We start from the raw sequence: 24,101 nt of genomic DNA on the forward strand, positions 1-24,101 counted from the left end.
ATGATATCTTGATTAAAACGTGAAGCTGCAGGAGTGCATAACTCATGAATGATAAACAGTTTGGGTGAGCATTGAGTATCAGCTGCAGAGTTGTAAGGTGGGAATACAAAATAAAACATTTAGAGTAGTGGGAATACAGAATTTAATACAAGTCTTTACATCTGTACTGTTCATCTGTGAACAGTGAAAGCCACTGCCATGTGTCTCGGCAGAACTGTGGGCTGTGATGACAGCAGGTTGCACTGCCTAGTGACCCAGGAAAGCTTTGATACCCTTCCCATGCACGCTGTCATTACTCTGCCAGTTGTTGGGTAGTTTAACATCTGGGGGAAAAGCTTAATAAAAAATGACAAAACCCACTTTATTTAAATTTTAAGAGAAAGGAAGGTATGAAAGCTGTAACTGGACGAAAAATTTTATTTGCCCATTGTGTTAAGGCTTTCATTGACTCTTATTAAAGGTGCAATGAAAAGCATGACAATTAACTACTTACAAAAAAAAGAGTAACACAAATTAGTTAAATATACTTCCAGTAGGAGAAAGATCATTGGAATTACTGTTCCAGAGGTTAAAAAAATAATACTGAGGCAATAGATTTCCATACAGAATACTGGATTATGTCCTGAACATTATAAATAGACTCCATAAGTTCTCAATGCTTGTAAGAAAAGGCATGGCAAGCCTTGGCAAGCGTGAAGGTAACATTTATTTCTGTTTTACTGAACTTCAGCTTTACTACTCTCTGTTCCGGCTGCTGCTCTACCCTTTCTTTGTACTAATGCATCCAGAAAACTACTTGCACTTTAAGCTCAATAAAGACAGGTTTTTTTAAATACGATTCAAAGGAGTTGCAGCATCAGGTTATGATCTGGTTCCATTGACAAGAAAATGCAAATTTGAATAAATGAGGGAGTTGCACTGGTTGTCCTTTATGAGATGCAGACTCTCTGGTGACTCTTAAATCAGCTGGACAAGTGTTTGCTTTGGGGGAGTTTGCTGGGCAGCCTGGCCTTTGGAACAGGTCCTGGGAACAGTTTGACACCTTCTGTTGCTGCTTTTCTACCAGTTTGTTGCAGCCCTCCGAATGGAACAGCCCGCACGCTCGCTCCTCAGGGAAGCCAAGTGGCTGAGCTCCAGAGGGGGTCCAGGCCACGGGAGCTGGCAGTCTTTCTGGGAGAAATGCTCTTGTTTGTAGTTTGGCACGGCCTGTCAGTGGTAGTGCTGACTCGGGCCAGCTTCTGCTGCTTCTCGAGCCGTACTGTGCTGGCCAAGCTGCTGTGCTTCTGCTGAAGCAGCTTAGGTGCCCTGTTTGTGCCCTTGGTCGACCTTAAATCTGTTCAAGGATTTAAATTAGTTCAAAAAGCAGAGTTATTTTGGACTAAGTTAAACTCTAGCAGGTACTTAAAGGCAATTCAAATCATTTTGCAACTTGTTTAAGTATTGGGCCATGAAAAATTGTTAGACCTGATGGACACTTGAAGTGGGCCGAGTGCTTAACGCTGTAAGCTGGAAGAAATTTGGACTGAGCAAAACTATACCACCTTTGATTTATTATCCTGACTTTTTGACACATCTCACCTCTGTGTTAACCCTTCAAAGAAATCACAGGAGTGGAAATGTAAAAATTGAGTATATAAAGTGGCATATTGTGAAAAACAGGTGACTTTAACATATATATAGTCAAGTGATTATTGATAGCTTTAAAGTTCAGCTCACCTTTCAGTGCAATTTATAGATAAAATCTCATTTCTATCAACTCTTAATTTAAGAAATATGCTAGGTGAGCTTAGGCATGACAGTAACAGCCATACGAGTCTTAGTCTGTCCTAATTGCACAGCAATACCAATCTTTCATTGGCTATCCTGGCAGCCATAGTATGGAGAATCCGCACTCCCCTGAGAGCAAACCAGGACAAGGTACACAAACAAGGAGAGAGCCTGGGGACTAGAAATCGGTGCTGGAGTCGAACCTGTGGTTAGCCTGCCCCAGCAAGAGGAGGGTGAGGGTGGTGAGAGCAGGGGGCCTGCCTGGGGGCCTGCTCTGGTAACTGTAGCCATCCAAATGTGAGTAATCACCAGAACTCACAGGACTGCTTCCCCCCTCCCAGCCCAGAGGCCTTTCAGGGCCTTCCCTGGTGTCTGGAGAGTGTTCCCTTGCAATTATTGTGGGTCGAGTAGCCAGCAGTTCTGAGGCCCTCTCTGTCTGTAACTGGTTGAGCTCAAATGGGATTTGGATTTTTGTAACATTGTTTTCTATTATTTACTGTTTAACAGGCATTAGGCTCTAAATTGCTTCCTTCGCTTTGGTTGCTCTGTTCCCTCTAACAGGTCTCTGTGTATCTTTTTTCCTTTGCTAATCTTACTTGTTCCTTTAACGTTCTGTTTGACTATTTTTGAGTCTTCGCTTGGTTGCTCTGAAAGGTTCCTGGCCGTTCTCTGTATGGGCCCCAGCTGACCATGCTTCTCCCACCTGGACCTCAGCATGGTGTGTTGTCACCTTCTGTTGCAAAAGAGGTTCTGTTCGTTCTGATGCCATGTCACAGGGAGATCCCAACTTCTGATTCCCAAGTTGATTTAGGAGCACATAACCAGCGCTTATCCCCTTCTACGCTCTCTGCTTCATTCCCATCAAGTGTAGGAGACCATACAATGCCTCCCGCAGCTTTCTCCAGCTGTAGAATAAGACCTTCTGTGGAATAAGAGTGTGTGTCGGAGGGAAAGGTGTGTCACCTTTGATCTCAATTACAGGCACAGAAATGTGCTCTCTGTTTAGTTTCCACTGGCAATCCCTTCAGTTTATGCCAGCCGTCTGGCCTGGGTCCAGATCCAGTCATTTCCTCTCAAAGCATGAGCCTCTTCAGAGTTTCATAGTCCTTAAAGCAGCTCATTCTTTGGATCTGTAGGGCAGGTCATGGAAAAAGGTGCTGTGTATTAAAAACATTTTTAAGGGGAGGGGCAGGAGGCAGCTCTGCTAACACGCATTTTTGTCAGTCTGTGTCCTGAACACGAAGCAGTGTGTTGCTCATTACATATTTGGAAAACTTTAAAATCCCCTAGAAGTTGGAGCAGCACCTTTTTAGATAATGTTCAAAAACTTTTGACTTGTTTGTTAAATGCCTGAGGAGTGAGCTTTTTGCAAAAGTCTTTGAACAGCTTATAAGGATGAGAGAGAAGTTGGTGCTGCTTATGTCTAGTTAGTGTTAGTCCTAAGCATGGGCTACAGCTGCAAATTCATTAATCTACTGGGTGAGCTTTGAAGTAATTATGTTTTTTCAGTTCTTAGATTTTAACCAAAGTAGCAATGTGCAGCCAGCTTAGAGAGGAAAAGTTCACGGTAGCTAATTTTAGGCATTTAATTTAGATGTTCTGGATCTCTGCATTCTCCATTACCTAAACAGACAGCCCAGACGTTGATATCAGTGTCAGTTAGACATAGCTAGTGTGAATCCTTTGTAGGATTAAATTAGTTTGCAGGTATAAGCTTGCTGTCATCTCAGAATCCTAACAAATGCTGGTCTCTGTCATCCCGTTGCTCTTTGCCCCCCAAGATAACTAGCCCAGGTGGCTTTGGAGGTTATAGAACTGTAACAGAATTATGACGGGAGTTTTATGATATAGGGAGGTTAATATTCAGCAGTGATGTTAAAAGGCTTAGAGCATTTGCACTGAATTTTGAAACATCTATCAAGGCTTACAGGACAGTCTCCTGAGTCACTGAGAATGGGTTCCACTGCATTATAATATAGATAGATATTTGTAGCTTTCTAATGTGTTGGGAGGGTGTTTACTACCCATGGAAGTGCTCAGTGCTTTTAAATCTGGCGATTCTACAGAAGCCTGATTTAGTTTCCAGCAATCCTTTTAATATAGTAGCTTTGAAAACAGCTAAGAGTTTCCTACTCTGTGTAGACTGTAAGTTAGAACTCCTTCCCAAAAGTGAGACTAAACATTAGTTTTTCATGTCTGAAAAGAAATATTGCCAGACTAGTATCTTACCATAAAGCCATAGGCCTTGCTTCTCTCCATAGTTTACAGGAGGGAAGTGTAAGCGGGTGCTTTCAGGACAGTGAGTCCTAGCCACGTTCGAGCAAGAGGGGAGGGAAAGGTGGACAATCTGCTCTGTTTCTGGAAAATCCTAATCGTAAAGGTCTCTTGTGGCCAAGAAGAGTGCGTTGGGATGCTGTATGTGAGCAGATATTGTGATAGTTTGTCTTTCCTCACGGTCTTGTATGTGTCACTATGAGTTACTTTGCTAGTGTGGAGAAAAGGGTGAAATATTCCGCTGGGAACCAAGACTGGTGCTTGTACACATAACATATAATAAAAAAGCTTTAAAAATTCCAAAGTTAATGTGATGATTAAGAACCTGCAAAGGCTTGCTTTGTTTTTTTCCTGAAAGTTTTAAGCTACCTTGGAAATAAAGGGTGAATGTAGATGGGTAAGGTGTGTTGAGCAGAACAGTGGTTGGTTTGGAATAGGTTGTGGCTCACCTCTAGCCTCAGATATTTTTTTTTAAATTTATTTTACCTGCTGTGAGATAATATAGTGCTGAGGATACAGGATGGAATTATACTGGGGATCAATATTCTTCAATTAAACATGCCAATAGGGAAAACTGGTTTTACTTCATACCTTTATATATTAAAGGACATGGTGTTGTTTAAAAGAAAAATACAGTTGATTCATCATATTCTAAATTTTCTAACTTACAGAAACTTTTTTCAAGTATTTTCTGGCTTTTGTCCTGATGTGTCCCCTCAGGTACCCATTTCCATATAGCATTTTGGCACGCTGGCGACACACCATTTCAGTGCTGATTTAAAATGTCAAGCTGCTTTTTCCAGTTGGTAGTCAGTCATTAAGGAGAGGCACTCTCTGCTGGCATGATCGTTTTACTGATGCATGTTGTTTACCCTCTTCTCCCTGTACTTCTTGTTTAAAACCATAGAATTTGGGTAGCGACTGTGTTTTAGCATGTTTCCACAGTTCTGGATAGATTCTGTTTGGCTAGATAGCACTGCTAGTAAATCATAGCTGTGTCAAACATGTTGAAGCAAAAACGGTGCACAGTGGATTTTCAGCAAATAAGTCAATAAATGCTTTGATAGTGTACGTGGGAGAAATTAGTAAAATCTTTTTCCCTTTCTGAAACTAAATGTAAAAGTGCCGTTTGTGACTTTGAAATAATTGCTTCTGTTAAGGAGTCATTTATTTTTGCTGGCATGTTTGCTGATGTCTCAAAGGGTTAAAATGATCCATGATAGAATGGCTGTCAGGTTTTTGTGATAGAGGAACATGAGTTTTGCTACTGATTAAGTAGCTCTTGAGTTACAAAGCTTTATGTTTGAGTTGACAGTACTAAAAATGTCATGAAACTACTGTATCAAGTCACTTCACTGATTGCTTACCTCGTTGGTTGGTTTGTTTTCCTTATTTTGCTACTTTCCCATGGTTTCTCTTGAAATGCCTGGGTTTTTTCTGGTGTGTAATTGAGTGATAGTGGGATGTAGGATTTTTTTTTTAATTTTAGCACTATTGTCAGTCTTGGAGTAGAATTTAAGATGCCATCTCCAGCTAGTTCACTAGCTTTCTCATTTTCATACAAAATTCTTCGCTTGTGTCGTGCTGTTTAGTGTTTGTACCTATAAAACCTCTCAGCCAGCCAGCCGTTTGTAATAGCTTATAACTTACGCATTCACACAATGTAGGCACGTATTGGGTACAAACCAAGCATCTAATTGTGACAGTAATTAGCGCGGGTCAGTATTAAAGCCCGACAGCAATATTAGCCACGTACGCAGAGATTTTTCTTGATGTTGAATCTCATTTCTCAAAACTCTTGTTCTCCCCACGATTGTCAGGCAGGAAGAACGAGCTGGGATTTGAAGCATTTTCACAATCCCCATATACATTATTTATAGATTTTATTTATATATATATATATTATAGATTGTTATGAAGGGGCCTTGTTTAAGTTTGTTTTCTTTCTTAAAAAACAAAGTAGTTCCAAATTACAAAAAAGCTTGACGTGAAGCAGCTCATATGCTTCCTGTGTATGTGACAATCCTTTGCCTGTCTGAGGACCTAAGCAGGGTAAGAGACATTGCGTTGGAGAAACGTGACAAGCTTTGGAAAAGTGACATAGCGCATCAGCATTACAGCCTGACGTGTTGTTTTTCTTATCTGTCATAGAAAGTATATTTAAGAAACAGTTAAAATTACTTACAAAGTACTCTGAATGTTCTTTTGACTTGCTTGGGGTAAAAAGTCTGAACAGGATTCACTGGGAAATCAGTGAGCTGGAGACTGGTCTCTTTATGGCCATCCAAAGCACCTGTCCATCATTGCGAGTCCTGTTTACTCATAGTATAGGAAGGACAGGTATTAATATTTATTACCTGATTTTAGTGTATCAATGATCTGAGTTTTCCTTAACCTTGCAAAGAGAGGAACAGAGGTCCCCTTCGCATGCAGGTTGACAGGAATCATGTCATTGTTCAACCTTAGGCATTTTGCTGCGTGTTTTAACGCTGAGGTTGGGGGCAATGTTACCGCTGTGCCAGGGGGCAGGTGTAGTTTGACAAAGTGGGTCTCTATGGTAAGTGGAAATATGTCACCTTTCTATTTATATTTTTGGGTTGAACACATGTAGTGTCACTCTGTAGCATTAAGTTTTTATTACATGTGTACAAAAATACATATTAAAATATATATTTTTAAGGATGTGTATGTATATCTCAATATTTTATCCGAGTTGTGCTATTAAAGCTCATAACTCTAAGGCAGTTTCTAAAGAGATCATTTAGTCTAGTGAAACCTTTATACCGTATGCTCTTTTCTGTAGGTAACTACTTATTGCTGTAAATTAATTTTAGCAGTTTGGAGAGGGGAAGGATTGTTTGGGGGAATTTTGTTTTCAATACTTCCTGCGTAGTCTGTTACAGAGGCAAATGGCCACATACCAGAAATTAGCTACAAAATGTGGAATTGGTGTAAAGAGAATAGGAGGATTCATTTTTATTCTGACACTGCTCAGAGCGAAAAGCCAAAAGTTTGCTCCTCCCTTACTTGGGAAGGGGTCAGCAGTGACGTGTCAGGTTTGCAGCGAGCTTGGTGGTTGATGACTGGAACTTGTGAGGCGGTGGTCGCCGTAGCTGGTGGCACGATGGCAAGCGAGGGTCACTGTGAACGCAGGGGAGACGAGCTAGAGAGACCAGCCAGAAACTAGCAATATGGTTAATTTTCAAAAGTAGGTCAGCCGAGGAAAGATGGGTGTTTGCAGTGTGGAGTACGTGCAGCAAGGGTGTGGGGTTTGTTCTGGTGTGTTGGGTCTGTTGGGGATTTGGGATTAGCCATCATCCTGTTCTTTACCAAAGTAGAATCTTTTCATAACCTTTAAAGAAAGGTGAATATAAAAATAGATGTGTCCAGAAGCAGGTTAGTAATGCCGTTTTGAAGGCTGAGGTAAATCTGTAGAAAGATTTTAAATATATATATTTTTTTTAATCAAAGAAGGTAAATCATGGTCTTAAAACAGTTTTTTCCTAGTCTATAAAGGGCATCTTTTAATAAAAGATGAAATATGGATTATGTATTGGGAAAACTGATTAGACTTCCTAATCACCTTCCTCATAGGAGTGGGGGATTATTGAAAGGAATTTGAAAGATAGCACATCAGAATCAATACAGGAAAGTAGTTTTCCTCTAGTTTCCAATTGCAAACTCTGAAACTAATTGATATCATATACTTCTGTCTTACAATTTTTATACCTGCATAATATAATGACATATTTGCACAGCTAGCAAGCAACAGTATGGGTAAACGCGTACTGACAATTTTATGCCGAGTGGTTTGTTACCATGTGCCTAAAACCTGTGGCAGGCATTTATAGTGCCTTATCTCTCTGCCCCTTGGTTAGAGGTTGTTTAATGGCAATTACTTCTTTATTGCCACCTCCAAAGATTAATTGTGGTGTGCAGGGGTGAATAAATACTGGTTGTTTCCAAGGTTCAGTCCCAAGGGCACTTAAGTCAGTTTAAACTGGAGGTCCTGCAGTCTTTTCCTTTGCTCTCCTATTCCTTCAGCTGCAATCATCCTTGCCTCTTGTTTGTTGTATACATGCTGATGCTTCTCCACGGGGTTGGTTCAGGAAGCTCAACTGGAAGAATTTTCTTTTTCTTTTTTCCCCCCCTTTGGCAGAGAGGGGATGCCCAGTTTGGGTTCCCGAACTGACCACATGAGTACTGAGCTCAGGGGAAGGCAGGTATGCCTCAGCCTTGCTTTGGTCAGCGCGAGCTGCTGTGCTGCTCCAAAGTAATGCCGCAGATGAGCCACTTTTGATATGAGTCTTAACTTTTGGAAGCTCTGTGCAGGCATATCTCCTTTACGTATTGTAGCATCTACTGTCAACAGGCAGAATACACAGTTTGGATTCTTAAAAACGATATGCCTTCTCTTTTAGGATTGAAGGCCCTCAAGCTAAAAAACAGACATGAGGAATTGTTTTAGATTGTAAATAAAATTTGATTATGCTTTGAAATATGACAATTTCTGGATACTGATGATGTAAATCAAGCATTTGTGCTGTTGTGTTAATACAAGTTGTAATTTTGTGTTCAAGTCTCAAAACATCTTGATTTGCTTTACACATTACAGTGCTATTATTTCTGTTTTGTTTACAGCTGATATTATTTCAACAGTTGAATTTAATTACTCTGGTGATCTTCTTGCAACAGGAGACAAAGGTGGCAGAGTGGTTATATTTCAAAGGGAACAAGAGGTCAGTGACTTGAAAAACAAAAGTGCTGTTACTACACTGTTCTTGTGTTGCGCAGTTTAACGTCATCTTTTCATGCCATGAGGCTTAAATGGTTGGACAGTTTTCTCATAAAACCCGAATTTCTAAATACCTGCCTTGTGCTGAACCTGGTATAGGATAGTTTGGTGGTGGTTCCCCTCTCACCGTTAAAAAAAAACAAGTCCCAAAAATACGACGAGTTCTTTATACATGTACCTAGTATGCTCAGTATCATTTTGCATAATTGCCTTTGGACTTTCTCCTAAACTTTGCCCTTGGTCAAGTTGATCTATGACAAATCATAATGCTTTTGAAGATAATGTAAGAAAAGCTTATTTGAAAAAAAGAGATACATATTAAGCTGCAAGGACAACAGGATAAGATGGTTTAAAAATAGAAGAAATAAGCATCCGATGTGTTTTAGGATCCTATGAATCAAAAACAATGGGAACAGCTACTCCTCCAGAAACACTTGAGCATTTTCAGTTCAGAGAGTAGGAAGGCTCTCCAACACAGCTTTTCAGCTGGCTCTTTGCAGTGGTATTCATTTGTGTGATAATGCTGTAACGTATTCTGGCCATTCATCAACACAGATACATCACTGAGTCTTTTACATCCAGAGAAATAGTGTCTATTGGGAAAGTGCACTACATGCTGAAAAATAATTGTCATGCCTTGTGATGTCTGGGAGAAATCTGGAACTGTGTTCTTTAAAGAAGTCAATATTCTCACCTTTTTCCCCCACCACTGAAGAGCATGTTTATCCTTTCCTTTGAAGAGCTGATGAAAATTTGAGCCTTTGGCTGTGAGCCTTCTCGTGGATCAGAAATACCAAAATTGATGGTGGGATTTTAATTCAGCTTGTTTGTGCATGAAGTGTACTAATCTTAGGTGCTGTGGGGGGTGTTTTTCAGCAGAATCCCGCTTCTTTCATTGTGCGGTTCAAATGATGCTCAGTTAACAAACAGCCATCCAATATTTTGCATTTCATCCTCGCTGTGATACTGTCTATAAAACACTTTACCAAAGGTGACCTGTCGGCTGTACTGTGAGGACTTTGAGAGGTAGTGAAATGAAAATACGATTGCTGAAATGTTATACTAGTACACCTAGTCATAGCTCATTTATCATTTAGTCTGGCTTAGGTAAGGAGCAGAGAGATCAAGGTCAAAAGTGTCCACCCGCTCAGGATCTCTGACTTCCCTGGTGCTTATTTAGAGTGGAACTGTTATTGGTTGGCTTTCAGCTGTTAGTGCTCAGTTGTTCTGTAAGCCATAACCCAGCTGTCACGTCATTTCCTCATAGCGTTAAAAAAAAAATCGAAGTCAGACTATCCACACAGGAATATTCAACTGTCTGCTTAGGAGCACATGCAAACTGTAGGGAAGAGTTGGGTATAAGAGTAATTCCTCATGTGCAAAACTGCAGACTTTCTGGAGTGGAGGAGAAAAATCTAAAATAATTATATAATACTGGAACCTTAATAAAATCTTACGGCCAGTATTTTTAAACAGAGTGGATTTTAGACTAGGTTAATAACAGCTTAGGATAGTTACAAAATTTGGGATAGCTACTTTAATTTGGGAAGGCAGGCTGACATGTTGTGCATCGTGCCCCAAACTCGTACAGCATGATCGCAGTTCCAAGCAGCTGATTATTCCAACCAAATGTGTGAGTAAGGAGTGGACCGCTACCTAGCGCCAGACAAGGCAGCTCGCTCAAAATGCGGGCGGCTAGGTAAGTAATGTAGACAACTATACCGAAGAGTGTTAGGTGAGAGGATCCTGTCCAAAATGCTGAAAAGTTAAATGACAAGTAGGGAGTAAAATAATGTGAAGTCTCAGAATTAACTAAAATGCCATACTTGTGAGAGACTGCAGGAAAAAATCCTAGCTGAAAAAACCTTATCCAAGTCGCCAAGCCAAGCGTGGAAACATAAGGAAGTGTCAAACAAAGGTTGCCTTTGCAGCCTTATGTTGGCCTAGCAGTCCTCGATGATGTGAGGCACTATGGCCGTTCCACGGTAACGTACCGCTAGTCACTGGGCTGGCTAAGCTTTTCCTGCACCGACTCTCGCCTGCCTCTGCAAGTGTGTGACTTGCTGCTTCCCGAGAGAGACTCCCAGTGGTGTTTTGGGGAGTTTGTTTTTTCAGAGGTCAGGGCACCGCAGCTCCACACGTGGGGCTGTTCTCCAAATGTGAATCACTCCCTAACACTAACGTATCTGAAAAGCCTGATAACTGGTTGCCTCAAACTTGATGCGGCAAATCTCTTCATACTTGTGACTTTGATCTTTGTTCCTTGCTGTCACATCTACTAGATGAGGGTAGGACAAAGGGGTCTTCTGTGAGTGTTGGTAGTGTATTTGTAATTGTCTTTGGTATGTCATGGTGAGCAATATAGAGTGGCTTAGATGAAAATGTGGTAATTCCAGCCTTCAATTTTTTATAATAAAAAAGGTCAAAGCTTAATTATAGCCTTGGTATAGGCTGGGCACAGCATGTTGTAAAATCAGTACGAGAGGAGCTAGATCTAATGCTCATACTTGATCTTGCTGTCCCTTCAGCAGAACGACTTCATGCAATCGTGGTTTTATAAAAGAACATATTTAATTACTCCATGTCTTCTGTCCTTCAACATCTAGCTTCTAGTCTGGAAACCCCACATTATGACCATACTGTGGTGATTAGAGGAAAGAGCTTCGGAAAAGGAGGGGAATAGAGACTAGATGAAGGGCAGAAACTAATCACATGGAGTTGGTGGTTTAGGATTTAGGATGTAGCAAAATTCTCTGCTCCAATTCTGTTGAAACCACTTGGGAGAGGGAGCGTAGCCTAGAACTCTTCCAAGGAAACGCAGGAACTCCTTTGTGGACAGCGTGCCTCTCTAAAGGGCTATAATATGTTATGTTCTATGAGTACATGCGTGTTTATATATAACAATACATTTTTAAAAAGGAAGTCCGCACTATATTGATGGTAAATGAGCTATGGTATCATAGACTAAAAATGTAAAACTCATCAAGATCTGTGGTAAAAAGCTTACTTTCTAATTGACAATTTCTACTCATCAGTTTGTATGTACAATTTCTAATGAACCAAGTAACATCAGCTTCAAGAAATATTATGTTTCCTTGCAGAATAAAAGCCGTCCTCATTCTAGGGGAGAATATAATGTTTACAGTACCTTTCAGAGTCATGAACCTGAGTTTGACTACTTGAAAAGTCTAGAAATTGAGGAAAAAATTAATAAAATTAGGTGGTTACCACAACAGAATGCTGCTCATTTCCTGCTGTCTACAAATGGTAAGGATGCTTTATTTTTGCATAAAGAACTTTTTATGTCTTTTGAATACTATCTCACCTGTCATGCACTTGCGGGGGTTTTTCTGGAGTGTTTTGGGGTTGTTTTAATGTCTTATCCAATTACGTGCAAAATATGTTTTGATTGTAATACTCTAAATTACTGATTTATTAATGTAAAAATAGGGAAGCAGCAACAGAATAGGTGTAGTTAGAGCTACGCTCTATAGCCGACCACGCTATCAACTTACATTCCTCTTACTCTGCTTTATGGTTTTGGTATAAACAGGTTCCCAGCATGCTGAACTGTAGCAGAAGTCTGAATTTGACTCCCTTATCCCCGTTTTGAAACTGATTTTTTTGTCTAATCCCAGATGAATTTTTAATAAAAGCACTTGAAATTGAAACGCTGTGGTTACAATGCTCTTTTTGCTTTTCCAATACCAAAATATCATGTGTGCTTTGAATAGCAACTGTTTAAAATACAACAGTCACCCTGGGAGGAGTACCTTTATACCGTTTTCACTGCGTACCTTAGAATACATAAAAGCAGTGCATAAATTACAAGTTGGAAATGACAAGTTTTCATGCACTTTGGCTTTTTTAATATTTTTTTTCCAGTATTTTGGTAGGGGCTATTAGGCCTGTATGAGTATTAGCTCTGTTTCATTTTGATGCATCATGGAGCAAGCTGTAAATGTAAATGCAGAACCGTGCGTGGAAAAACTTGCTCTTAGTGTTGGAGGAATGCACTTGTTCCTAACAGGTTTTGGATTGCTTTTTTTGCCTTGTACTTAAATGACTTTAAGGGCTGATCTCCTACCTGCGATGCGAAATTCTAAAAGTGGAGCAACTTCTGTCTACTGGACCTTGAAATTCAAATAATCTTACTTTGATATAAGTCTTACTAAACTTAAAGCAGTCTTTAAACTCTCGCAGTAGTTTGGTGAGGAGGGGTTTGTTTCCAGTTAGCTAAGGATCTCACTCCTGGTGCGTGCTGAGCTTCCTGCGCTTGGAAAGGCTTCCCCTAACAAGCCCTGGGAAGTACTTGCCTTCGGCCACGAACCCAGAAATAACGGGGCAGTCCTGTTCTCGCTTACTGCCTTTGGCTGCCTCTTAGCAGACACCTGGGACACGCTTGGTTTTCCTTAAGATAGTTAGTGTTTATGGGTGTGGGGTTTTGTGGGGATCTCCCCCCCCAGTCATTTATCTGTCAAAATAATTTAGTCGTCCAGGGTTTATGGTAAATTGTGGTAATTGGTGTGTGAAACTTTCCCTGTGAAGGGTCACTTTGGTGAATGGTGCTCATGGGGCCTTATTGGTCAGGCAGAAACTTGCACTTTATTCAGACTGAACATTACATTGGAGTTAAAATGGAAACCATCTTTTTTTTCTCTCCATTTACTGATATTTTCATGCCTTTCCCATCCACATCCTCCAAGTGCATGTCTGGTATATTTTTTTTGTTTGGTTTTCATGTATCAATTCTGCTAAACAATATAGCTGAAGGCAAAGTACTCCCAGTGTAGGTAGGGAGGGCTGCACTCCATATTGCATTGTTGTTTAAAGGGTTCCAGCAGGTCCACTCTGTTGCAAGCAGTGGAAGCCTAGAGAGATAAATAATATCCACTCTACTGACTCCATTATTTACTGATTTTACTTTGAATTTAATTCATTCTCAAGCATGTGAATTTTTGTTGGTTTTAGATAAAACTATTAAGTTATGGAAAATAAGTGAAAGGGATAAAAGAGCCGAAGGTTATAATTTAAAAGATGAAGATGGAAGACTTAGGGATCCTTTCAGAATCACAGCACTACGGGTATGTTCCTGATCTTTGACTTCATGTTTTTGCATGTACTTCTCTACCTTTGTATCACTGAAGTTGTCAACTGAAATGCGTAGATCAAAAATGATGCTTTGGTCAGGGTCGTTGAAAACTTAGAAGAAAAGACACTTCATTATACATATATAATTATTAAATAAGGCTCCTCTGGAAAACTTGAGGCAAGATTTCATTATTATAATATTACATTATTGGCTTTCTGATAGTTTGTTGGGGTTTTTTTCTTGGAACATCTTAGCATATTTAAAATGGATTTTAAATTTAAATTGTTTTGTAAAATTAAAATATTTTGTTAGACAGCCTTCATCCACCTCAGTATATTCAGACTGTAGAAAGAGCTATACTAATTTATTGACAGCAATAAAATAAAACAAAATATTGTTGCTCCAGCCTGAAAAAGCAGAATTTTGGAGTATGTGTGTCTGGGGCTGCACTACTCTGTACTCGGTTCATAGAAAGCATGGACTCCTCCTGCTGTGTTCTTAAAATAGTCTGATGTCTTAGTGCAACCTGAAGTGCAGGGAACAGATTTATTTCAGAGACCCGTAGCATAGTGACTTCTCTTCCCGGCCCCGGCTATTCAGCAGAGGATAGCGCTGACGTGCCTGTGCTGCTCGCTGGCACGGTGCGGTGGGTGCCCGGGTTAGCCCCGGTATCCCCCCCGAGTGCTGCTCTGAGAGTCGGGCAGAGGGGGTCCTGCTGTTTGGCTTACAGCCCGTGCCACGGTGAATTTAGGAAGAACTTGGTTTTGGTTGTATTGATAATAGTTTTTCCCCCCTCAATATTGCTCATATCAAATTTGTTCAGTCTTTTTTCTAAGAACAAGACCCAAATTGAAACGGGGTGCTGGGTATTCTAGGGTTAGGCAGCAGGTGTTTCTGTTAGAGGCAAGTTCTGAGCATTTGGAAAACCTAACATATACTTGAATAACCTTGACATTTTCTCCACTTGCACAGTGATGTAGTGGTAGTGTTAGTGCTCCAGGCTTGGGGTCATTTGATGCAGGAGCTCAGGAAATGAAAACATGTCGGGTTGGGGTTTTCCTTTTTTTTTTTTAATGTTGTTACCACAAATAGGAGTCGAACTGAGGCTCTCACTACTTTCAAAGCCAATGCTGCTCCCGACAGTTGTGGGTTTTTGCCTTGCTTTTGCTTAAATTGAACATTCAACTGAAGCTTTAGGTATATGATGCATAATCACGTTGGGAGAGGATATCCTCTTCCTCTGCAAAGTGTCTTCCTACTCAGCATGTGGGAGCCAAGATCTGACAGAGCATTCTAATGAAAACATCTAAAAACAAGGAAATAAGTTATGATGCAGTGCCTTAGCCCAAAAGTAGGTAGAGGTAGAATTTTGGGCTCTACATCCTTGCTCTTTGGTGGGAGCAGGCTATCCGTCCGGGAACACGGAGAGTCCAGAATGTGGCCTGAGGGTTTTACCCGGTACTGGCTGTATCACCGAAGGAGTGCGCTAGCAGCTACTTTAAACACTAATATGTTTAGGAACCATCGAGCGGAATGAGGGGAAGCAACAGAAAGCAAGAACCTCTCTCTCAAAAGTTAGTTGTATAAATTTGCTGCTTTTCTGGGAAAGGAAGGTTGGGCTGAGCTGCAGCCCTTCCAGGCACTGTGTCTTAGGAAGAGATGATGGAATGAACCAAGTCTGAGCAACGATTGGCAGAAGGGGAAAAAACCTTGCCCAGAGTTACCTCCGTGTGCTGAAATGATCAGGTTTTAGAGATCTAGAGTATATGTACCTTGGGCTTTTATGGGCTTTGTTTGCATATTTCATTACAGAAATATAATCCCCATTTGTTTATAAAGAAGCAGGCATGGAGGAGCAGCAGCACTTCAGAGCTGCATCTTTCGCATTTTCAAGGCTAGGAACACTCACGTGGTGAGATAGGAAAATTGCCTAATAAAAAGCAATGGATTAATCTTAATCATTGCAGTTTGATGTAAACAGACTGTGAGTTGCAAACATGGTGAAAGCAATTACAGAGCTCTTGGATTAATTGGTCTCTTGTTCCAGGAAAACAAGATTATCTTGGACACTGTCATAACTTTTTTCTTGGTTAGATGATGTTAGTGTTCTGTTGAATTGTATGTTCTGGAACAGCATAGGTCGTCCTTGGGCAACCGTAAACTAATCGCTAGCTGGTAGGCGAGAAGGAGCAGGAGGGAAGCTTAATCCACTTGACCCTGACAAACTATGTCAGCCTTCAGATCAGCTAGTTGTGGAAATAGGGTGTCCAGGCATTCCTGAAATCCTAATGACTCTTCAGTGGGGATTTTCTTTGCAAACTGTTCTTACCAATTTTACAAGCACCCCTCCAAGATATGGGGGTCACTTTTAAGCGCTTGTTTCAAATCAACATACTCTTCTAACATCATTATAAACGTACACCGTTTTGTTGTTGGATGGGGTACAAAGCGGCAGTATTTGACAGGTAGCTTCTGCAGAAGTCGGTGCCTGAGGTCTTGTGTTGGTAGTATGCCGAGTCAGCATTCATAGGCTGTTTGGTTACTTTCCTTGCTCACTGAATTTGGGAAGTGTTTAGCCACTAAATCAAAACAGAAATTTGTGGTGTGCAACTAATTAGTATCTTCTGAAGCAGAAATAAATTTTATGCCAAAATTGACTCTTCTTTTTCATGTTTCAGGTGCCAATATTGAAACCTATGGACCTAATGGTAGAAGCGAGTCCCAGAAGGATATTTGCGAATGCACATACTTATCACATAAACTCTATTTCAGTAAATAGTGATCATGAAACATACCTTTCTGCAGATGACCTGAGAATTAACCTATGGCATTTAGAAATCACAGATAGAAGTTTTAGTATCCTTTTTTTTGTTTTCTGTGAACACTGGGGCACATCTAAGTTGTGTATGCTTAAGAGAATCACTTTTATTTTACTCATTATAGTAGGTGTTTGGATCTAGGGATTAAAATACCAGATTTTAAAATCTGGAGGTTTAATACAGTGAAAGCGGGCCTCAGGATGCTCTCATTCATTCCTTTATTCTTGGGCACCAGCATTCTTTCAGTGGAAGACTGCCAGTAGAGGTATCATAGATAGTTCGATTTCTAAATGGAAATTGAGGAATTTTGGGAGCATCCTTTATTTGAGGAGTTCAGTCAATGTAAATAAGAGTTGAAATATTTGAAAAGTAGATTCTTTGTTTTGGTAGATGCTTCTTTCCAAAGTTTAAGGACTCTTAACTGTTGAAGTGACACTTCTCTTGAAGACATTTTATTTTTTTCCATGTCAAATTATATCATTAACAGCAGAAATAATTTTCAAATCTCTTTGCAAGCCTGTGTATCCCAAACCAGCAGTGTGTCCTGCATGGGCAAATCTGCAGGGAAATAAAAGCTGCAGAAATACTAAATATTAAATGGGTCGTACGCAAGTTTTCTAAACCTTTAGGTAAATAGGTGAAGTATGTTCAGTAGGAAGCGTTAAGAAGGAGGCTTGAGAGGAGTCTGAAATTATCGCCAGCATCTGTTAAAGTTGATTTGTAAAATCTAGACTTCATTTATTTTTAAATCTACTCAGGTCGCATTACTTTGTGTAGATTGCACACCGCAGAAATTAAGATCTCACCCTGGTTTTTTGCATTGTATTTTAACTTTTTTTAATAATTATCTTCTAGAAGTGATTTGAATGTGAATTGTTACATGTCTTTACAAAAACCTTCCCAGATATTGTAGATATTAAGCCTGCTAACATGGAGGAGCTGACAGAAGTGATTACTGCCGCAGAGTTCCACCCTCATCACTGTAACGTGTTTGTCTACAGTAGTAGCAAAGGAACTATTCGACTCTGTGACATGCGTTCTTCAGCCCTCTGTGACAGGCATTCGAAGTGTAAGTTAGGATGCGTCTTTGGCTCATGGCCTTCTTGCTCTGTTTTCCTGCAAGATAGAGTGCGTAGGTGTTCTGCTTGTAAATAAACGTACCACGTTCTGCTTATTGGTAAAGAGCATACAAGGTAAGGGGTAGCGGTTTTGTAGAATGGAACATGTTAATTGTCTTGTTCTAGGCCACCAACAAGCAGAAGTGTAGCATGAGACAATTGACGATCTGACTCTGCTCCTGTTTACCCATTTATGCATCATAAACTGATGGGAACAAGTGCTTTTGGCACCAGTGAGACCTGTCTTCTGTCCAGACTCAGTCTTGGTGCTTCTCAAAGGTATCTGCTTATCAAATGCCAGTTCAGGGCAGTTTATTCACCTTTGTGCATTAGAAACTGGGCTGATGCTGCCAGAATCCATTTACTTTGTCACCATTTGCAGCTCCTAGGGTAGAACTAATTCTTAAGAATACATCCTGCGTTAGAAGCGAGCTTGCAGGGGTGAAAGGTGGATGCTCTTTAGTCTGCTGAGCCACGTAAACTTATGTAGGTGAGGAAGGCTTTTCTACTGAAGCCGTGAGGAGAACTGCCTGTGCCCTGCACGCAGCCTCTTGTTCTTGCTCGCTACTGCAATAGTTGTGGCTTCTTAGTAGTGCTAGTCCTGTGGGGTAACCTACCGTACTGATATTTGCAGGTAAGCTTTCTAGAGTGCAGATAAGGTTTTCCTGTTGGAAGGAAGCATTTGTGCCTTGGGCAATGTAGAATGCTAGGCCGCTTCATCTGTTTGACTTAGTGTTGCATTAAATTTCTTAGAAGCACTTTTATTTTTTAACTGCCTGTCACTGAATAACATCCCGTTAAAAGGGGTCTGTTCAAAAATGAAATCAATAGTTCTGGGTAGCTTGTGTCATGAAACGTTGACTTCAGAGATTGACTCTTCAATTTAAATAATGTGTTTCTTTATCTGCCTTCTAAAACCATACAAACTGCATTTCAAGGGTAGATACTAATATTTCAGTGGGTTGTGCTGTACAGCTTTGTTCAGATCTAAGGAAAAGTATGTTGTACAGTAGTCTCAAAAAGCAGGGGTCATGCATTAAGATAGCGTGTTTGGGGTGCTGGTGTTGTCATCTGCTCTCATTCGACGTGATTTGTAGACCAGTTGCAATGTTTTCGGTACCCATGTGCTGGTTTTTTAACTTTTCCTCTGATTCATGCCTAAGACCTGGGGACTGTAGTTTGCTGGTGCTGTGCTCCAGCTGAGACTGTTGGAGAGGCACCTAGCAATCTGATGACTAGGAGCATAGCGTTGTTTAAAAAGAGATTATTTTTAAAAAGCATTTAACAGCAACTTTCTTTCAAAAGAAACTACTATATTGATTTCAAGTTTTCCAAGTACCAAAAAACGTTTGAAACTGTAAAACGTGGTGTTGGTTTCATTTGTAATTGTCTTCTATCTGCAGTTTTTGAAGAACCTGAAGATCCTAGCAGCAGATCATTTTTTTCAGAAATAATATCATCAATATCTGATGTAAAATTCAGTCACAGTGGTCGATACATGATGACAAGAGACTACCTTTCTGTTAAAGTGTGGGACCTCAATATGGAAAACAGGCCTGTAGAGACATATCAAGTATGGTGTTCAAGTTCTCTTAAATATCCCTTCCTTTCCCTTTTCTTCTCTTTCTTTATATCTAATGCAAATTTAAATGTTCCAAAAAGGTTCACGAGTATCTTCGAAGCAAGCTTTGTTCCCTTTACGAAAATGACTGCATCTTTGACAAATTTGAATGCTGCTGGAACGGTTCTGATAGGTAAGCTGGGGGTTCGTTGTGTTAAGGATGTAATTGGTTACATTCAAATCAGCTGGGTTTGGTTGTTTCGGGGTTTTTTTGGCAAGAACACTTCATTCTTCAATCCTCCACCCTCCAGCTGCAGAATTGGAATAAACTTTTGCGTGTCACTTTCCTTCTAATACGAATTATTGTTGAAGTTTTACATAGTCAAGACTGGCCATTTCAAGACATGAAAATGTGGCTCAGTTTCATTCTTGAAGCATGTACAAGAACACGCGTTCATGGCCTTGCAAACCGAACCTCCTTCCCGTGTTTTCTGTAGGCTAAAAAAGATAAACTGTGTTAGATAATTACTCATACTTGTTGCAAACAGTGGAAATGCACGTCTTGCCTGCAAGCTGTGGAAGCGTAATTGGAGAGCAAAGGCACTGTGCTGGCGCACATGGCGTGGGCTGTGGCACTCACCAGCTGTGGTAATATTAGCCACCTGTTAAAATGCTTTCAGAACCCGTGGATAAGATCGTGGCAGATCTGAATCTTCCATCTGGATGCGTTGTGCTGGCTTGCCTCGGGGATTCTCCTTAGTTTTTTGTAGGAGTTTGAGGCGCTCTGAAATACCTACAGCAGTGACTTGCCTGCCACCAATTGCTTGCAAGCTGCTGAGTGAAAAGGTGTCGGTTTTGATTTGACAGTAACAAGACCAGCCTGCGAAACAGGCTTTGGCCTAAATCTTATCAAATATTGGCAAACAGTAGATCCACCACAAGCTTAGATGGAGCAGTGATCAGGGAAGTCAAATCCCGTAAGCTGACAGGAGTCAGCAGAACAAGTGAAACCTGCCTACGTTGCTGTTGCAGCGAGGGTTGAGATGGCACGTGCCGCTGCGTGCCGCTTACCTACTGATGTCGTAAGGAAGCTGGTGCCCAGGCTTGCAAGTGGCTTTGAGTTATAGAGGGGAGAAATCGTACTGTATCATCAGTTTACAAAATAACACACAAAATTGCTAGCAGTGTTTACAATATCTGAAACAAAATATGTAAAATAAGAGGTGTATGGTTTTCCCTAAGTTAAACGCAAGGAGACTGACCTGATTTCTGTGGGGTTTTGTCAAGCAACTCCAGTCAAACTTTTTTGGAGGCGTAAAAAAAAAAAAACACAAACAAAAAAAAAAGTCAAAGCAAGGTAACCTCCCTTTACATAAGAACGTAAGTTGTCAGAAATGGTGATGCTCACCTCCCTTTGAAAAAGAAAAAAAACCTTTCCCTCGGTGCACTCCCTGGCCCAGCCTGAGCGGTAGATGTTGTGGTAGTGGCATCTCAGTCTCCTAGTCGTGGCTTTGTTAATGCCGTGAGGACTATGTGTATCAGCAAATAAAGACGACGAGGCTGAGGTGGTTGCGACTTTGCCCCTCCGTGGGACTTCTGCCCTGTGGGGAATGGCTTTTCCAGTTCCAAGCCGCAGAAATGAGCGTCCAGTATGGAAAATAACGAACGGCTCAGCCTCAATTTCAAGCATATTCTTTTGTGAGAGCTACAAACAAGCTCTTTGTTGGAAGTTAGATATACAAAAGCATTTTCACATGCAAATTTTTTCTACCTCGTTCAAAAGCAAATTTGAGACTCTGCAGGAGCTCGGAATTGTTCCCGCAGGGCTGCATCAGGCACTCACACCACGGGTTTCTTTTACTGATTCAGGATCCATTTTTTTGCAGTAAATCCGTTGGCGTGCTCGCGGTGAACACGTGCCCGGTGCCAGGGAAGGCACTTTGAGTTGTGACAGTCGGCTGAAATTAAGCAGTTCACAGTGGCTTTGCTTCCACCCTGGCGCTCGTCGCCCCGCGATAACACAGCGGGGGAAACGCGCTTTGCTCGCGTTAGGACGTAAAGCATAAGCCCGGTGCTGAGGGCTGGCGGCGGGAGGGGGGCGAGGGGAGGTCCTGGAAGAGGAACCGGTGGCTGAAGTCCAAAACCGGAATGGAGCAAAGGTGCACGTCGGGGGAAGGGAGCGCGATGCCCCGCGCTGGCCGTGCACTTGCGCCGACGGCCGCTCTGGGTGGGGGAGGGAGAAGGTGGGGGAGGAACGCCGTGTCTGGAAACCTAACGAGACCTGCCTTTCTTCCGCTTTCAAACAGCACTATCATGACGGGATCGTACAACAACTTCTTCCGAATGTTTGACCGGAACACACGACGGGATATCACTCTAGAAGCATCCAGGGAGAGCAGCAAACCTCGTGCCATCTTAAAGCCGCGTAAAGTGTGTACAGGCGGAAAAAGAAAGAAGGATGAAATAAGCGTTGACAGTCTGGACTTCAACAAGAAGATTCTTCATACAGCATGGCATCCCATGGAGAACATCATTGCTGTAGCTGCCACCAATAATTTGTATATATTCCAGGACAAAATTAACTAAAGATGACTTACTTGAGGACAGAGTCGTCGTCTTGCATAGTTACGCTCAGTTGTTTATCTGTAAAAGAGAAGGCCTTGTTGTCCTACCAGTGAAGAACATTGATGCACTTACTTCCCTTTAGGTAAAGGAGAGGATCTGGCCTGGGTTTTGAGTTCACGGTGTGGTTCTGCCTTCAGCGGGGGTGGGGAGCGTCAGCTGCAGTTTTCTGGGAGAGACCCTCTAGAGGCAGAACTGATGGACAGTGCTCGATAAGGCCAATACTCAAAACATGTATTTATTTAAGTCTGAGCCTTCCTTTCCAGTTTATAGACCAAAAATTTAACACCCAAGAGGAAAAATTGTCATAGAAACGTAATTTCTATCTCTCGCGCGCTCTCTCTGCTGTAATATTTGGGCCTTTCAAAACATATATTGTGCTTGATGCCTGTAAACATTCCTCCTCTGGCCTGTATCTAGGCTTAGGTGTTTTTACCTTTGAGCACTTAGGTAGGTCTTGAGTTGGGTTCGTAGACAGGTTTCCATGAATATTTACTCACCAACTGTATCTATAACCACACCTTCTGGTGTAAACCACTTAATAAAATAACAAACTATAAAAAGCGGTTTTAAATCTGAGGGTATGTATTCAGTCTTTTTATTTTCTTTTTTATTGCATGTACTGAGATTGTGCAAAATAATTCTGATGGGCAGGTTTCACAACGTTTGCCCCAAAACATGGATTTTTTTGGCAGACTAATATGAACTTTTTTGTGTAGTATTTCAAATTCTAAATCTAGAGTTTCCATGGAATTGTCATTTACTTTCACTTGCACTGTTTTTGTTGGTTTTTTTTTTTAAAATGCTATCTGTGTACCAAGTAGGAGATCGAAAAGGTTAGACTATAGACATCCACAGCCTTAACAGAAAGCGACCACCTTGCGCAGGAGGGAAAACAACATTTAACAAATTTTCTTCTTTGAAGATAAAAATTCAGTTTATCTGATGCCTCTCAATGTTAGACATGCCTTATGTGCATTATGTTTTTTTAACCTTTTTAGTATTTGTCATGAAGATAAAGTTTATTTTAAATATTTGGCATAATATATTGTATTTCACACTGCAGTTCAGGCCAGCAAAAAAGGAACCAACCGAACCTCTCTCTGACGCCAAGCAGCAGCGCGGCGCGGTCCGGCTCCGACACGGGGGCGTCGGGAGACACCGCGGCCGCGAGCCGGCGTTGCCGCCTCGGCTCCAGCGCTGCGCTGGCTGACTTTTGCTTTTTAAGCCTTAGGTACCTGTTCTGTGTGTTCGTTTGTTTTTTCCAAAGAGGCCTAAAATGCATCGACCTTCTCTTCGCCCTCGACTAGCCGGGGCGCGAAGCGGTTCCTGAAGCTGTTGCAGCACGTTTTAGTAGCACCGAGTAGCTCGGCATCGCGCGCCGCGAAATGTGCCTGCAAACGAGAACCTTTCTGAAAAACGAGGTCCCTTGAGCTTCCCAGAGGAAATACAGAGGTGTGGTTTACACTCCGTTGTTCTTAAAATGAAGGTGTATTTTGATTACCGAATCAGATCTGCGTATGCAAGAGCAAAATGTCTCCGTTCTTACCCTCCCGATTGATGTCCATAGAGTGCCACTCTTGTTCACAGTAAGCTAGTGAGTACAACTAACTTTGAGGTTCTACAAATAAAGTTTAAATTAAAAAAAAAAAAAAAAAACACACAAAAAACTTATACTGTATATTGGTTGTGACACTATTTGAAAAATCTTGAAATGTGGAACTTGCGGGTCACTGAAGCATTAGGTTTGACCTTGTTCCTAAACTACGTACTAGAGCTAATACAATGGGATTGTACATATTGTTCAGTTATTTTGACCAAAAAGTTTAATAAATTTTAAATGTTTACCTGGACTCGCGCTGTGTATTTTGGCAACTTCTTCCGTTGGTGAGATGACTGGCCAAGCGAGGCGACCGGGAGATTGTTTGTATTTCCGTTCTGAATGGTTAGTTTTTGAATGGTCATACCTCTAACTCGGAAAGCTGTCTGTTCATATTCAGTGAATATATTAGTGCTGTCTATTTCTGATCTATTTTTTCAGCAAATGTAAGTG

The 24,101-nt window shown here is 41.1% G+C and overlaps 1 protein-coding gene across 1 annotated transcript in view; it reads left to right on the forward strand.

The window, feature by feature from the left end:
• The window catches only part of PPP2R2D (protein phosphatase 2 regulatory subunit Bdelta), a 29,546-nt gene extending 5,645 nt beyond the window's left edge, over positions 1-23,901 (forward strand). The window contains exons 3-10 of the mRNA XM_064464427.1: positions 8,683-8,780; positions 11,938-12,103; positions 13,808-13,920; positions 16,607-16,784; positions 17,652-17,816; positions 19,269-19,438; positions 19,528-19,619; positions 21,733-23,901. Coding sequence (XP_064320497.1) covers positions 8,683-8,780; positions 11,938-12,103; positions 13,808-13,920; positions 16,607-16,784; positions 17,652-17,816; positions 19,269-19,438; positions 19,528-19,619; positions 21,733-22,012 — 1,262 coding nt within the window. The 3' untranslated portion in view covers positions 22,013-23,901. The remainder of the gene's footprint in view (positions 1-8,682; positions 8,781-11,937; positions 12,104-13,807; positions 13,921-16,606; positions 16,785-17,651; positions 17,817-19,268; positions 19,439-19,527; positions 19,620-21,732) is intronic.
• The last annotated feature ends 200 nt before the right edge of the window (positions 23,902-24,101 follow it).

Source organism: Phalacrocorax carbo, chromosome 12 (genome assembly GCF_963921805.1).
Source record: "Phalacrocorax carbo chromosome 12, bPhaCar2.1, whole genome shotgun sequence".
Classification (NCBI taxonomy): domain Eukaryota; kingdom Metazoa; phylum Chordata; class Aves; order Suliformes; family Phalacrocoracidae; genus Phalacrocorax; species Phalacrocorax carbo.